At 37.6% G+C, this 17,691-nt stretch overlaps 1 protein-coding gene across 9 annotated transcripts in view; it reads right to left on the reverse strand.

The window, feature by feature from the left end:
• LOC149313069 (phosphatidylcholine:ceramide cholinephosphotransferase 2) overlaps positions 1–17,691 on the reverse strand; it is a 53,852-nt gene that overhangs the window by 9,759 nt on the left and 26,402 nt on the right. For 5 of the 9 annotated variants that reach the window (XM_089526003.1, XM_089526004.1, XM_089526002.1 and 2 more), the window contains 4 exons: positions 12,725–12,847; positions 4,033–4,701; positions 2,414–2,531; positions 2,138–2,291 (listed from right to left, as the gene is read on the reverse strand). In XM_089526003.1, coding sequence (XP_089382129.1) covers positions 2,138–2,291; positions 2,414–2,531; positions 4,033–4,487 — 727 coding nt within the window. In that variant the 5' untranslated portion in view covers positions 4,488–4,701; positions 12,725–12,847. Of the gene's footprint in view, positions 1–2,137; positions 2,292–2,413; positions 2,532–4,032; positions 4,702–10,911; positions 10,962–12,724; positions 12,848–17,691 lie in introns of those variants that run through there. The other 4 variants (XM_089526001.1, XM_089525996.1, XM_089525998.1 and 1 more) reach the window with 2 other exon arrangements.

Below are 17,691 nucleotides of genomic sequence, written 5' to 3' on the forward strand. Positions count from 1 at the left end.
GTGGGGGTTCTAGGTAGACTTTTTAAAAATGATTACTATGGATACAGATTATTGGGTGACACTAGCAATGTAAAGGCTTGTGGGGAGATCCAGAAAAAATCAGGAAAAAACCTCTCAGGCCCACAGCCCCCTTTTTTAAAAAAATTAAAAATTGGATTATGGAATATTTTCTTTTAGAATGAAGAATAAAACGTTTGGCACAAGGTGTTCACATAGTTTTTATGATCTACACAATCAGATGCTTTGCTATAATCTATAAAACACAGGCTGGTTTTCTTTTGAAATTATTTAGTACACTCCACTATCTAGCATATGTTTGCAATATGATCCTTAGTGCTTCTTCCTTTCCTGAACTGAGCTTAGACATCTGGCATTTCTTGCTCCATATATAGTAAGAGCCTTTGTTGTACAATTTTGAGCAACATTTTGCTTGCATGGGAAATTAACGTAATGGTCCTGTGATTACTGTAATCCCTGGCTTCTCCTTTCTTGGGGAATGTAGATTGAATCTTTCCAACCTGTGGACTATTGTTTTGTTTTTCATATTTGTTGACAGAATTTAGCTAGAATTAAAGTGTTAGTTAGAATGGATTCCGGCTGATATTTTTGACCCTATTCTTCTGTTCACTACTGGAATGTGGGCTGCAAAAATTTCTGTGGAATTCAGTTTCATCCTTGGGCTAAAAAAGGTTCTCCATCCTTGCACTGAGCTCACTTGAAAGAAAAGGAAACACTGCTGGATGTGTGTAAAAGCAAAAGCTATTGGAACTCTGTTCACCAAATGAATGAGAAAATTATAAAACTAAAATACAAATGAAACCTGAAATGTATTTGTTAGGGATTGTAGATGCTGCTACTGCTGTTGCTACTTATTTGTATCCCACTTTCCCCTAACACTGGGACTCAGAGAGACTTTCAATTTAAAAGAACAGTACAATTAAAAACATACAAAAGTGATGCATTAAAATAGAATTAAATTATTACAATATTAAAACAGATCATTGTTAAAATAGATGAAATAGTAAACATGCAAGAATTATATATACAGCACCCAGGTTTATATATGCTCCAAATTGGAAGAATAATACAATACTAATAGTGCAGGACTGGATACTGAGGCTAACAGATACGGCAGAAATGGAAAAATTAACTTATCTTCTGAGGGCAAAAAAGCTGAGGCAAATTAGTCAATGACTGAAAAGATGAGCTATCTAAGTACAGTTGCCCCTCTGTTTGAGCAGACCTCGCATCTGTGACCCTTGCTTACTCATGAGGAGCAAACAGAGGGGGTTACAATGAGCCTATGAGGCTTGAATATGTGCGACAGCTGTAATATGTGGGGAGAGCTTGCTATTGTTGGCTTTACAGATTAAAGACATAAAACTGAGAAAACACTCTGATTGGTAAACTGTTTCACATAAATTATATACCATGCAATAAGAGTTGCTAATAACAAGTTTTAAGAGATTCCTCTACAGTGGCAATAATGTCAGGACTGACATATACTCTCAGCTAATTGCAATACTTTCAAGTACAAAACAACTAGCAAGAGCCATCACTTCTTTAACCAGCTTCAAAATGGAGTTGAAGACCATCCTGTTCAGAGAAGCGTTCCCAGGCATTGCATAACTGTCACTTGCTATTTGATGTTCTTTTGTTGCCTGTTTTATTGAATCATTTCCTGTATTGCTATGTATTTTATATGTATTATCCTACTAGAGAGGCAGGCTAACTCCAACAGGCCTCCCTGGAAGAAGTTTACCCATCCATTAAGAAGCCAAGCCCTCCCTCCAGTCCACCTGCCTTGGTCCAGGCCTCGGAGGTAGAGAAGAACTGCTGGCCCTCATCCTCTTCCCCTCCACCACTCCCTTCTCCTTTTGTGTCGTGTCTTTTTAGATTGTAAGCCTGAGGGCAGGGAACCGTCTAATTAAAAAGATTGTATGTACAGCGCTGTGTAAATTTATAGCGCTTAATAAATAAAGGTTATTATTATTATTATTATTATTAATAATAATAATAATGTGCATATTAGACTATATGTAAATAAAATACTGAATTTATTATAAAAATCATGGGAAAAGCAACTTGAAGAATTTTTGCAAGCATATCTGTTAATTTGTGAACAGTGGAAACTTACATTCCTTGATAAACAGGTACGTGAGTGTTAGCACTACAGTGTGGCCACTGAACAGGAAGTCTCCACATAGGATGTGCGAGCCTGTTATAGACAGCCCACCACCAGAAATTAGTCGTAGAATCCGCTGTACTTTAGCTTGAGAATCTCCATTTAACTAGGATTAAAACAAGGTAATAAGAAAAGAATTAACACAAGCTGAAATACATTTGGTTGGATAAAACATTCCAAAAAGGTTCATTAGTAAAATAAAGATAATTTTTATTCACTTGAATTTACCTTTGGAGCACACTGAAAATGCATTCCAGGCACAGGTAAGGTGGTGACATACATAGTAATGCAGCGGTAGAGGTACAAAGTTCCCATTATAAAAAAGAACCTTCGTCCTATTATTGATCTAAAGGAAAAAGTTCAAGACAGAATATTCAATACTATAACACAAATACATCATCATGAAAAAAGACTAACTTTGGGTTTGTTTCTGCTGTCAAATACATTTTTGAGAATAAGCACCCTTTATGTGGTAGAATAGGAAAATATATTCCCAAAGTAACAATGAAGTCAACACATGTGACCATGTCCACACCCAGTCAGCCATCCTGATTATAAAATGTTTTTTTTAAATAAATAAGAAAAATGCTCTCATCATGCTCATATCAGTTTCAGTGCTGACACCAGGTCCTTTAACAGTTATCTTTTAACCTTCCATTCCCTAAGAGGCTGTTTTCCCACCCCCAAACTCCAATGCCCTGGGTAGACCTAGGATCCAGGGGTAGTTGCATCACTTACAAGTTATGGCAGGATTCTGAAATTTCAAGGTTTGCAATTCAAAATTCACATTAATTACAGTCCTAATTTATATGTGCTAAAATCCTTTACAAGGAGCAAAGTTGGGATTACAACTGCAGACAGAAAGCACTGATGCAGATCAGTGGCATTTATTGCTAAACTACTGTACATACTTGACTGTAAGAAGATCTTATGTATAAGTCTACGGTAGATTTTGGAGCCAAAATTATGCATTCTGATATAACCCATGCATTAAGTTGAGGGTAAAACCTAAGGTGTATGTAAAAAGGATGTAAAGGATTAAGAAAAATGATGCCAAAGGATGTCGTCATTTTGCCACCCAAGCATCCAAAGAAGCCAAAAAGCAGCCCCGCCACAGAGAGAATGGATGTGGTCTTTTAGACTAAGGTCCGGTAAACTTTCAGAGAAAGGAGTTGTTCCAATTTTTATAAAAGTTAAGGTACATTACTTACACTGACGTGTGAATAAGTCGATCCAGTTTTTTGGGGTCAATTTTTTGACTACAATTTCTAGACTTACACATGAACACACAGTATTTTGCTTACTGCTTGTACAGCCATCTGAGGGGAAATGCACAGTTCACCATATTACTTCTTCCACATGGCTGTGACTGTGGTGTGCTCTTTTCATAAGGATTTTAGAACATAAAAACTAGGACAAACAGCAACACACATTAAAAATTTACTGTGCTACCTTTCTTTCAGGTTTTCTATGTAATTTTATACATGTCTTTTAGAAGTAAGTCCTACTGACTTTAATGAGATTTACTCCCAAGTAACTGATTACACTATTACAGTGGTTTAGATGTAATTAAATATGCTGCATGCTGGTTGTAACAAATCAATTTGTCTTGAACACAAAACTACTCCTATTGTTTTTATCACAAAGTAACTTTCTGGGGAAGAAAGACTGATCATTAGGAAACAAACACTCTTATTGTTGTAACTGCATTAGCCAGGCTTCCAGAAGTATCTATTCTAGCACTGTAAGACTCCATTTTCAAATCAGTGTATATGGAATTTTTTAAAAGTCAGTATATTCTGTGTATATTCTTAGTAAAAAGAAGGCAAAGAAGCAGAGCCACTTACTTGTATCTGAGAAACAGCCACTGGATTATCCATAATCCAACCAATATAATTCCATTTATTTCTGATACAGAAAAAGCCCATTCTACACGATCAATATAATCAAAAAACTTATCAGGTAATGGAGGACTGAGCTCCTTAGGAGGCACCCTCTCATGTACCACTGTGATCATGACAGTCGTTAGAATTAAGTTGAAAACAGCATATACAAAGGCAATGCCTGTTTTCCACCATTCCAAAGGGAATTTGTTCCTAGATTCAGTGGGCATAGAAATCTGTATATAGTCTGGATGCTTCTTAGCACCTTTTCGCAAACCATTGGATAAACTCTTTGCTTTGCTGCTGCCATTCTTGTTTTCTTCACTCACAGTGAGATCAGGTCGAACGTAACCATTTGCTGTTTCATTGTTCTGGCCTTCCATGTGCTCTTCAAGCTTTGCTGTCTCTATGGTATCCATCAGGCCTACCACGTGTGACAAAACAAATGAATTCCTGTCCAATTTCTAAAAAGGAAATATCATCCACTTTTTTAAAAAAAGTCTGCCTCCTATATCTTCTGCCGACAACAAAGCATACAGAAATTGTGGATTCCACTTTCTTGTTCAGTTATAGCTTCAGTTCTTTGGGATAAAGTCTTGTAGGTTTTCCTTCCAAGGACCATCAACATACCCCCTGAAATAAAAGTTAAAACAGATGTAAAATCACGAAAATATGGCTCCACATATATGACAATTGCAAATTAAGTTATACACAATGAAAGAAACTGGTTTATTGTTGAATCATAATACATGAAATCTAACCAAGTATAGGGTTTTAAACCTTTTTTTTAGAAAAATATATTTACATTAATTGGATTTAGTATTATAAAAAAAATGGTAGGAACATAGGAAGCTGCCTTACAATGAGTCAGACCATTCAAACCAGGGTACATATAACCGTCTTTTGTCCAGCCTGACTCACAGTGGCTCTCCAAGGTACTAGGCAGGTTTCTTTTCCAGCCTTTCTGGAGATCCTTGATATTTTATGGTGATTTCTCATTCAAGTACTTAACAGGTCCAACCCGGTTTAGATTCCCAAATCTAAGGTTTTCAGTGTCATATGGTAAACATCAATATGAAAAATATAACTGTGATAAAATTACAAAAGAATAAAACTATGAAAGAAGTGGACAAGCTAAACCAGGGGTAGGCAACCTTTTTGAGCCGGGGGCCGGGTTGCTGTTCCTCAGACAACTGGGGGGCCGAAGCCAAAAAATAAATAATTAAATATTTTTTTTAAAAAAATTAATTAAATAAATAAACCGGGACAAATGTGGGACAAAATTTTCAAATGGAGGACACTTTTTTATAAAAAAAATGGAGGACACGCAAAAAAATTGCTGATTTTTTTAAAAAATGTTAATATAAATGCATGTTTCTGAGGCATCTATAGACAATTGCCCCCCTTGCCCGCCGCTTGCCTCCCCTTGCCCACCTCCTCCTGATAGGCCAAAGGCCCCACGCCCTCACGCAAGAGGCCAAAGGCTTCGGCGGCAATCGGCGGCAGGACAGGGCTGGGGCCGGTCCCAAGGCCTTGCCGGGCCGCATACGGCCCGCGGGCCGCAGGTTGCCTACCCCTGAGCTAAACAATAACAATTAAAAGATGAAGACAAAAAAGAGAAAATTTCTTTGGCACAGAAAAAAAAGAAGCAGCAAGATCAGCACCAATAACATCTTTCACAAGGGGGCTTTATACATAAAAAGGAGTCTTTTTCCATAAATATGTAATACTGTATATTTCTGCCTATGATGATATAGGAAGAAGAGCTTCCCTTGAATATCTTAATGTATGACAGGATGATACAAATGGAGATACTTCTTTCTGGTATTTGGACCTCAGACCTTTATTTATTTATTATTCTATTTTTAGATCGATTATTTTCCATATTCCCATGGCAAGGAACAGCTAAGGGTTCTTTTTGATAAAAATAATATATCACTCCTCTTTAAAGCTAAGCCACAGAAGCAGAAATTTACATAAAACTTGAAAGGGGAATATAAAGATTTTAAGCATGTATTGGAAGTGCTATTATACTGTACATAATATGAAGGGTCCCACCCCTGCCCCTTTTTCATAGGGGAGGCAAGAATGCCACCACCAGCAGGCATCAAGATAGACAGTTGGTAGCTCAGTGACTACCTACCTAGTTAAACAATCAAGCCAAACTTAATATGTAACACTGAGGTAGCAATCTATGCATAACACATAAACTACTTTCTGTACTTGAAAGGACAAGACAACTGAAATGTATCTATCTGAAAATATATATTATTATGTTTCTCAAATTTGATAGGATGTAAATATACTCTTCGCCTTTTTAAAGGCTTGAACATTCACTTCCTATTTATGGGAGAAAAAGAACTATGCTACCACACACTATCTCTGAAGCTCTCATAACTGTAGCAATAGAACCAGGGAGGCCAAGGTGCCAAATCCCACTCAATAGGCAACCAACTAGAATGGACCTGTTTAATCAATTAGATTTAAATAAATGCTGACAACTGATTCAGTGGGTCTGTTCTAATTGGGACTAGTGACTGGATTTAGGTCACTATTGTCTCATCTTAATCTATCATGCAGGGTTGTTAACTAGAATCAACTAATAGATGGGAACATTGTATTCAATTACCCTGAGATGCTCAGAATAGTTAGTTTACAAATCTTCATTAACTCTCTTCAGTATATCATATTGATTCATGCAAGAGTGAGGTTTAAACCAGATATGGACAAGTGCCAGGGGTTGGAGGATTGCAATCCTCTGTTTTGCACCGACTCTTTTTTTTACACCCAAATTTCTAGTAGCACTCTGAAAACCTCTTGGGGTCCTATTGGCCATCTGCTGCATTTGCTGGCTTTTTTGTACCCTCATCATGTGAATGGGAGACTGCCATTGGATACCAGGTGCTGTAGGCTACATTTCAGAGGAAGGAACTGGCAAAACTACCTCTGAGCATTCCAAAACCCTGTGAAATGTATGCAGTCACCATAAGTCAACAGTCAACTTGAAAGCAAACACACATGCACAAAAGTAGTCTCACCATAAAAGGGGGAGGAAGGGGCCCTAAATACAGCAAAATGGGCTATAGAAATTTCCCAAAGGGTACAATTGGCATTTTGGGGGGGGGGGAGTATTTTTTTTACCATTCAACAATGGGGTGGACATGGAGACCCTGTATTACCTCATCACTGCTTTTAACAACCAGAAGGCAGAGATAGAAAGCAGACAGACTTGGTGCTTACAGTTTATAGTGTCTAAAATAAAATTGCCATCCGCCGGCCTGAGAGGGAGTTCACCAGGCAGGTCCAGCTCCATCAGGACTAGCCTGGAAGAAGGAAGAGCCCTCCCTCCAATCCATCTGCCTTGGTCCAGGCCTCAGAGGGAGAGAAGAACCACTGGATCTCATCCCCTTTCCCTCTACCATTCCCTTCTCCTTTTGTTTCGTGTCTTTTAGATTGTAAACCTGAGGGCAGGGAACCGTCTGATTAAAAATAATAATTGTAAGCTGCCCTGAGAGCCATTAGGGCTGAAGGGCAGGATATAAATACCTAAATAAATAAATAAAATTTACTGAGACACGGGATGAGAGAGGTAATGATGATGTGAGAAAAATCCTTAATCATGACAACTTAAACCTGTGACCAATAATGTGGAACACAATCTAACAGCAATACCTTGTGGCCCAGCAAGGCCTTCACAACAACCCACTTATTATTGAGTAGCAATACAGATGTACTGTAATACCTGAAATATGGGAACAAGTTTAGTTAACAACAAGGAAAAAGACACAACACCACTCACCTCCTGCAAATAGAACCAAGTAGGCGAGATTATGTACAAAATAAATGTGAAACATGTAATACAATAGTAATGTTATATAATGATATACAAAAGTATGTGTACAAAGAATGATTTTATGTGCTATGAATAATAAGCTAAAGAAAGCAATGTGAAATGACACATGATATAACACATGACATAAATGCGGACAATTAAGTATATAAGGCTACAATAAAATGATAATGCACATCAGCATTAATGAACTCAATGAGATAATGAAATAAATAAATTACAATATGCAAACTCTTTCCAACATATTTACAATAGATGACATGCTAAAATAGATATTATGAAACAACAATAGTGGCATGCTTGTATGTGGTAATTAATGCAGAAAGTTCCAACACAGTAGGCCTTCCTCAGCCACACTTTAACAACCTGTTATACAACAGCTCAGAAAAGCAGTCCTTGAATAACAACAACAAAACTACAAAAGAAGAGTGGAGAACTGGAATATATCCCTGAACTCCAGAATGTCAACTACTCACATTATAACACTAGCTAATTTATTTTATTGATTTATTTAGAACATTTATACCCCAAAGGCTCTCTGAGCAACTAACAAATAGTTAATTAAATGGTTCCCTCAGGCTTATCACCTAAAAAGACATGACACAAAAGAAGAACGGAATGGCACTGAGGAAGGGGATCAGGTCCAGCAATTCCTCTCTCCTTCTGAGGCCTGGACCATGGCAGATGGAGAGGAGGGAGGGCTCTCCTTCTTAGTCCAGGCCAGGTCTGATGGAACTGGGTCTGCATCTCTCCCTCCAAGGCTGGATGACCTAACTCTCAAGCCACATGAGAGCTCTCTTGGCCAGTTCACCATATCTCCCCTTTCTGGACCCCACATTACATTCCAATATGTCCACCATGATTCATCATGGTTATCTACTCACCTTGACATTAGGCAACATCCTGCCTTTGTCCCCCAACAACCATGGTTAAAACTGAACTTGTCACTTCATCTCCATACTCACAGGTTTTGCGTTTCAACTGCTATTCTCACAAACAGCCTGCTTATATTGGTCTGTCCCTGGACTCTCCACTCCATGCTTCTGAGAAAGTAGACTCAAGTCTACAAAAGCTCATGCTATCAGCTTCTCTCTTTCAGTTAGTCTCAAAGGTGCTACAAGATACCTCTGCATACTATTTTTCCAGATTAGCATGACTATGGTCCAAAACTCAACGCAGAAGCAATCCATGTTAGGACCACTTTAACTATTCCTGGCTCAGTGCTAGGGAACCCCAGGAATTGTAGTTCATTGTAGCACCAGAGCTTTCTGACAGAGAAGGCTAAATGTCTCACAAACTACAGTTCCTACAATCCCCTAGCAATGAGCCAGGGCAGTCAAAGCAGTCTCACACTGAATTATTTCTGCAGTTTTGGACCTATGTCTTTCAATTTAATCCAATGGCTCAATGATCCTCTAGGTGTCACAAGCCACCTAGTTCTTCAATAATTTGAAAAACATAAATGAATCTGATGACAGAGCCTGGGATTTAATTTTTAGGTAGGTCCACGTTAAATGAGAACAGTACATCCTTAACAATAAGGTGGAAAATAAATCTGCCTTTGTTTCTTTCCCCTATTCGCAAATGTCAATCAGTTGAACAAGACAAAAAGGAATAGCCTGTACTATGTAACATGCTGCTTGAACAAGTACAATAATAATGCTGTGAAGTGAGCTGTTCAGTAAACATTACCCTAACCTACATGATCAGGTAAACAATTTCAACACTTTTTCATTTAGCAAAGTATGTTTCTAGGAACCAGATGTGCTCTTGGACACTTTAGCTTTCAATAATCAATGGTGTTGATGTAAAAGATAATTCAACTATAGGGTCTACTACCTGTAATCTGTAATGATATTGCTCAACAATGTGGAATTAACAAATCTTTCAAATACAATTTTGTTCAGGTTTTTATTTTTCCAGTACAATGTCCACTCCATTTCCCCTTCAGATTGTATTCGTTTTTCTAATTTACAAGAAAATTCATATGTATTTACATGTGCATACACCAAAATATGAGCAATTCTATACACTTTTTCCTACCGTATAAATGTTTAAATACAAACCAAACTGCTAACTTCATAAATATTCTGATTTGGGTCTAAATGCATTCAAGTTTATGTTTACACATAGGAAATGGAAATTGGGTGACTCTATACTGAAATCAAAGATATAGCCATGTTAATCTGTAGAAGCAGTATAGAGAGAGATCGTGTAGCACCTTTGAGACTAACTGAAAGAAAGGGGTTGGCTGTATGAGCTTTTATAGACTAGACTAGAGTCTACTTCTTATGAAGTAGACTTTAGTCTATGAAAGCTCATGCTGCCAACTTCTTTCTTTCAGTTAGTCTCAAAGGTGCTACAAGATCTCTCTACATACTGTACTGAAATGTGATCAGAACAAAAAAATCATTTATTCTTAGTACAGGACCACAAAATTATGTCAATTGTCTAACAATGCTCTGTGGTCATATGTCTGGTTAACTGGCAGAATGCCCAGCAGTTCCTGTAAATGTTGAAGCTTTCTCTTTCAGAATCCCATTCTTTGGTATGTTTTTTTCTATTTCCACATCCAATCATGCCCTAAATATACAGTGGACCCTTGTTATACGCTGGGGTTTGGTTCCAAGATCCCCCATGGATAACAAAATCTGTGGGATGCTCAAGTCCCATTAAATATACTGTAATGACATAGCAAAATGGTGTCCCTTATAAAAAATGGAAAATCAAGGTTTGATATTTGAAATTTATACTTTTTTTGAACATTCTCAAACCGTGGATGCTTGAATCCGTGTATTAAAAATCCCTGTATAAGAAGGGCTGACTTTATTGGGATTTTGCCTCTGGCTTTTTGCTGGTTGTAGCAAGGTTAACATTATTCCCAATCTGCACATTTCTTTTCAACAGCATATTCTCCTAACTGAGGTTAGGCTGTGATGCGGGTATGATTTCTCTCCACCTCTTTGCATGAACCCTCTCCATGAATGCAATACCTCTAACTCATGTGCCATCTCCAGCATCCACATTCTCTGTCTCGTATAGTTATTTTAAAAAAAATTTATATACCACCTAAGCACTATAGCTGTAAAAGAAAAAAAATAAAAATTTGATCTAGTAACCAGAAACGTAATGAGAGAACAAAAGTCAGCAGAAAATCTCTATGGCAAAGATTATACCCTCAATCGAAGTATCATCTGTGGGACCACCTAAAAGTACAGTAGAAAGATGGATACAGAAGAATGATTTTTACTCTGATCTCTAGCAAAAGCTCCCAGGACAGGAAAAATTCCCCTTCCCTGCAATAGGTTTAAAAAGTTCCAGTTAACACTGGAAAATCAAACATGAACAAAAAAATCTGGAATAATGATGTATCAACACCAGAAAATGATGTATCAACATCAGAAAAAAAACCCATCAACTACAACTTTAACTCCACCAAATCCTGAAACTTCTGGACACCGGAGAAGCCCAGACAAAAGATGGAGCAAGCTACCTCCAGGTAAGCGTTGTACAAATTTACTGTCGCTGTCAAAAGGACACAAACAAAGTCAAGCCTGCATTGCTTTTCACATGGAAGAGCATTCTGGAGAATCTGAGGAAAATCTTCAGTCACTGGCAGATTGATGGGACAGAGGCTTAGGGTCATAGGTTGTTAATAAACAGAACACAAGCTCTAAGTTATCTTGGCAAGCTTGAATTTTAATTTGCATCTGCCAAGAATGGAAAAAGAGGAGCAAGCACCAGAGGGGAAAATTACAGTGTGTGTGTCAGGGGGTGTGTGTGTCTGTCTGTGCAGAAACTAACTTTTTTGGCACAATCATTCTCCACTACAAATACACTCTTGAAGATTTAGGCTTCTCACTGGCAAGGGGAAAAGGAGGGAAATGCTTAAATATGGCATGGGGAGGTATCTGCAGGAAACAATCAATGGGTTAAGTACATCCATTCTCTCCTTAAAATGCCCTAGCTCCAACGTCATTACAAAGGAGAAAATAAGTACAGGAATCCTATGTTTCCCTTCAGACAAACAGCTGTCCCCTTAGTAACTGGATCATGAAGGTTTTTGTTTTGTTTTACATTTGCTTCCTCTCTCATATCTGCTTGCCAACTGCTTGCCAACTGTGGTTTCATATTCTCCTTTTGATCTTGATAAGGACCACCAGAAACCAAATCATGTGTATGCCTCACACTGAGTAGTTGGGTCAAGATCACCAGAAGTGACATGTGACTAAGCAAGTGGTCAAAGAATATGCTCTAAATGTCTAGTCACGAAATTATTTGCTCTGGCTCACCTTTGTTTGAATATCTCTGCATCTCTTGTGCAAGAATGTAGTCAGTACACTAATAATAAGTCCAAATAAAATTAAAAATAAAGTATCAAGAGTAGAACTGGACATCATGATATGAAAATGGTGTACTAAATACAAATAATATGTAATTTGTACATAGTTCTAGATGCTTGTCTCCACTATACTAACTGAACTGACAATCACTATTTTTAAAAGAACAGTGAAAAATGCAGCACCTCAACTGCTGAGTGGAATATCATATAGACAGGATGCAATGCCAGTCTTGAAAGAATTACACTGGCTTCCAATACATTTCCAATCTGAATTCAAGGTGCATGTGATGAAATTGAAAGCCCTAAACAGCTTGGGACTTCAATACCTGAGGAAGCACCTCTTACCATATATGCTTGTCTGAGGATTAAAATCTTCTGAGGATTAAAATCTCCCCCAAATCCCACTAGTGAGATCAATTATAGTATGACTGTCAGATCTACAGGAAATACCTTCCCAGACATACCTCAGGCATCAAAAATCACGGATAATGGTGAAATCTGTATTTCCAGTTGAAGTTGATCATAGAGTCACTCCGGAGGATCTCCAGATGCTTGAAGTAAATCCTCAGTTATTTCAGTTATTGGACCTATGGATACAGGGGTTGTACTGTACTGTATCAAGACAAGGGAGGGGACATTCTCAGCCATGGCACACCAACTGTGGAATGCCTTCCCCCTGGAGGCCTGACTTGTACCAACATTGATGCCATCTCTGCACCATGTTAAAACTTGGGTTGTTCACCAAAGCCTTTAACACGTTTTACGTGTTTTAATGCTATTTGTAACCACTCTGAGCTCTCTGAATATACATCAGATATAAATATTTTAATTAACAAGAACAACTGGGGTATTGGATTGTTCTTTATCTAAACAATTTCCTTTTTAAAGAACAACTCTCCATGTTCTGATAAAATACTGGGAAAACACTTCTCTAGGCAGATTTCTAGGTAATATATTTGTTAAAGTCTCCCTTATAAATAAATATCTTAAATATCAGCACATCACAATTCCTCTCCCACTGCTTAATTATTAGAGTATAATGTCACCATAAGTCAAAAATGATTTGGAGACAACAACAACAACAATCTGGGTTTGAGTATTATGACTTAAAATCACTTAACCTTGATGAGAGAGCTGCAGGAAAATCAAGGCTTACAGTTTTTGAGCTGTGCATGTAAAAACATAGCTGACACTTACTGATGATTCTGGTAATTCTGGGAACAAAACCTGGTCTCCGGACAAAGAGTGTCATAGTAAGTACTAATGGATTAGGGAAGCAGGAGGATTTTATTCTGGCAGACCTTCAACAGTTAGCTCAGCGCACTAAGCTTATGCCGTACACCCTATTTTAATCAACTCTGCTTTGACACAAGTTACTTTCAATGCAATGAGAAACAACAAGTGGTACTTTTTTTTAAAAAAAAGAAAAAAATATTCTAAGTTGGCTGCACTTTAATTTTCTGAGAAAGGTAAGGTTTTTTATTTTAACTTCTTAAAATAAATGTTCAAGTCTGGTCAAGACATAACTATTCCTATGTAATAAGCCATGTTTCATTGGACTCACAATGAATTGTGCAAGCACCATGATTCTCCTCTTCTTTCATTCCCTCAGCGTACCTGGTTTAAGCAAAACAAAGCCTTGCTACTTGAACTGTAATTTCCTATGGCATTCCAGCAAGGAAACTACAAATCTGGGGGTATCAGAGATAAGTAAGCAGCCTTTTATTAAAATTAGAACAATTCTGTTAACTATTTTTTAAATCAAGAGGTAAGAAAACTGCTTCATGAGGTCAGATATAAGAAACCTATTAGAAAACTCTCAAATGCAGTTTAAATATCAAGTACAATACTTGACCACATTGGATGTTTTCCATTACCTAATTCATTAACTGCCCTAGTTAAGTGTTAACTACCGGTATGTTATACAATAATAGCTTCAGATTCATAGTACTGTATATTATGCATAAACCATGCAGGCCCAAAACACACAGCAGAAATAATCCAGTTTGAGACCGCTTTAAACGTCTAATTAAAAATAATAATTGTAAGCCACTATGACAGCCTTTAGGGCTTAAGGGCGGGGTATAAATACCATAAACAAACAAACAAACAAACAAACAGCCCTGGCTCAAAATAGCGATAGCAAATATATTTCTATACCACTTATCAGTACACTTAAACACTCGCTAAGTGGTTTACAGCGTGTAAGCCAATTGCCCCAAACAAGATGGACACTCATTTTAGTGACCTCAGAAGGATGCAATGCTAGGGAATGCTAGGGAATTCTGAGAGCTGTAGTTTTGTGAGACATTTAGCTTTCTCTGTCAAAGAGCCCTGAGGCCACAATAAACTACACTTCCCAGAATTGCCGAGCACTGAACCAAGGCTGTTTAAGCGGTCTCAAACTGGATTATTTCTGCAGCGTATTTTGGACCTCAGTCATATTACATTAAAAGTATATAAAGGTAAAGCTTTTCTCTTTGACATGATTGTCTACTTGTGTCCGAGTGTAGGGGGTGGTTCTCATCTTCATTACTAAGCCAAGGGAGCCAGTGTTTTCAAAGACGACTCCATGGTCACGTGGCCAGCATGACTGCACAGAACGTTGTTACCTTCCCACCGAAGTGGTACCTATTCATCTACTTGCACATTTACATGCTTTCATACTGCAAAGTTGGCAGAAGCTGGGATTAGTGAGGGGAGCTCGTTCTGTCATGCAGTGTTTGGGTCATGAGCTGTTGATCTGCTGACCTTGCAATAATCAGAGTTGGCATCTTAACAACTAAGCCACCACTTCCCTAATACAGTATACCATTATATAGGCATTATTAATAGAATACCAGTGATTCTGACTAATACTGAAATGACTAAACTCTCAACTGAAGTACAGTCACCCCTCCAAGTCTGCGGACTTGAAATCTGTGGCCTTGAAAATCTGCGGAGGGGCGACTGCCATTAATCTTAATGGGGCACCCCCCTGAATGCACGCGCCCCATTCAAGCCTATGCGCCTTGAATATGCATGAGATTTGGAACTTGCGTGGGGGGGGGGGGGTTGGAATGGATCCCCTGTGAGTTCCAAGGGGCAACTATAGAAGACAGTACCATATGAAGTTCAGCCCTTTATCTGGCCCCATTTTATCTCCATGTTTGGATATTTAATGCTACATTTTACATCCTTCACACCTCTGCAGCACAACCTTGAGTTTTGTTGATATCATATCAATTCACCGTGAATTCGATTTTTTATGCTCTCATGTTGTACTGTACAAAATGATTTTTCCAAAATTCTTTATACCAGTTGGCTCAGTGTACAAAGGTGGCAATCTCTTTTAAGATACTCAGGAACAAAGAACTGGAATACAATCACATTGGTTTCCTTTGACCACAGGCTATCTGAGGACAAATGACTGATCTCTAAGTACAGCTTTCAAGACATTAAAGAGTATACTCAAATCAAGAAAGAGAGCAAACTTATCCCAAACAAAGCACCCTGCTATTCTCTAACATTTATAAACATTAAAACTTAAAATGTTATTGGATAGATCACTGTGTATTTTAAGTGAAAACTACAGTGACTTGATACCAGAACTTTATAAATACAGCATACAATAAAGCATTGTAATGGCATGTTTTTATATTATCCGCTGTTTAATCCTATTTTGTGGTTTGGAGTTATGTTTTTATGATTGGGGGGTGGGTTAGGTTTTGGGATTTTTCTTTCTTAATTATAATTTTAACTGTATGCTCTGTTATTTTATACTGTTGTAATCTGTTTTGATTCCTTGAGAAAAGGCGGAATATAAATAAATTATCATTATCATTATTATTATTATTAAGCAAAGTGTATGTACATATACACACACAAATTAAGAAAGTTGTGATGAGGTTCCAGCTCCTAATTTAGTACACTGGAATAAGGGAGAGAGTAAATTACATGGCAAATGGGGAAGATGGGTTAAAATCAAATGGTTAAAAATGTTCATATGAATTTTCAGTCATTGGATAATCAGATAGCATCCCTTTAATCAGTTGCTGAATGGTAAGTCAGTGTGTAAATTATGTTTCTTCAATGGGTATACTCTACTTACTGCGTATATTCTACTCTAATTACTAATTAGAGCTAGGCTTCTAAAATTCACAAGCTCTGCTGTGTATTTATTTCTCAGGTGAGAAGAAAGGCGGAAGTACACCATAGCAAGGTAAATTACCACTATTTCCTTGTTTACTTTTGCTGCTTCACAAAGCTGAATGGCTACTCCACCCCTTAGAGGCCAACAAATGTCAGCAGAAAAGGAACAGAGAGAATGCTGCCATCTTCAATATTGTATTGTTTGAAAGCCATAAAACATTGAACTTATATAAGTTGCATTTTCAGACAATTGCTATGTGAAGAGTGAAATAAAAATTCTTAATTTTATGGTATTGCCATGCTATTCCCATTTTGAGAGGAAAGCAAGGTTAATACTAGGGCTGTGTATGAGTTCAGGATCCAAATTGGTAATTCATATCTAAGCCTGATTTGATCTGGAATTCAAGCCTTAATTAAGATTCAGAAATCTGGATCACCAGTCCTTATTGCACTGTGAAAGCAAAAATGGCTACAATTTTATCCCTACCCAACCCCCACCCCAAGAAATACACTTAAAATATGGAGATGGCAACAAATTCTAAAAAGTAGATTAACCCAACCAAATTTCAGACAGGTAATTCCAGGAGGGTTTATGCTAAGCACCAGTAAAGTTAACTGCTTTTCAAATAAATAAATAAATAAATAAATAAATAAACAAACAAACAAACAAACAAACAAACAGAACACTTGTTAACTGCTTAAATCTTGGCAATTCAAGCTGCACTTGTCCTGGCACTCTTCCCCTACAGCATCAGTCATCTCAATATGTTCAGGTTAAACTAAGTTCAAATATAACAAAAAGAATGACAATGAAAACCTACTTGAAGATAATGTGCTTCTGCATTATTCTATCAGCAGTTAAATTGATAACAGTGATGTAATATAAGGAAGTAGAAAGTGATGAGATAATGCTTCTAGAGCACTCCAATAGGGAAGACCCCAGAATCCCCTGTCCCCTTTAAGGGATTTTGTGTTTCCTGGTATTCACTGTTTGTCTCCCATCCAAATACTACCTATGGTTGCCCTACTTAGCTTCCAAGATTGGACAGAAGCTGGTGCCTTTAGGTCATCTGGCTCCTGGTAATTAGGCGTAACACTGCAAATCTATTTTTACTTTTTAAAATTCTACAAGGATATTATTCAGTTTGTATTTTGTCATGATATTTGAATCAGTTTTCTTTAGCTTTACTCTAATTTTTCATATTTGCAGTTCATGGTGTGTGTCAGAATCTGGTCCTGGTCTTCTTTCTGCAAAGTGAATGGAACTTCTCTATCTTCTGCTTCCAGTTATACCATGTAT

The sequence above is a fragment of the Sceloporus occidentalis genome, unplaced genomic scaffold (assembly GCF_023333645.1).
Source record: "Sceloporus occidentalis isolate IW3139 unplaced genomic scaffold, rSceOcc1.0.p SCAF_5, whole genome shotgun sequence".
Classification (NCBI taxonomy): domain Eukaryota; kingdom Metazoa; phylum Chordata; class Lepidosauria; order Squamata; family Phrynosomatidae; genus Sceloporus; species Sceloporus occidentalis.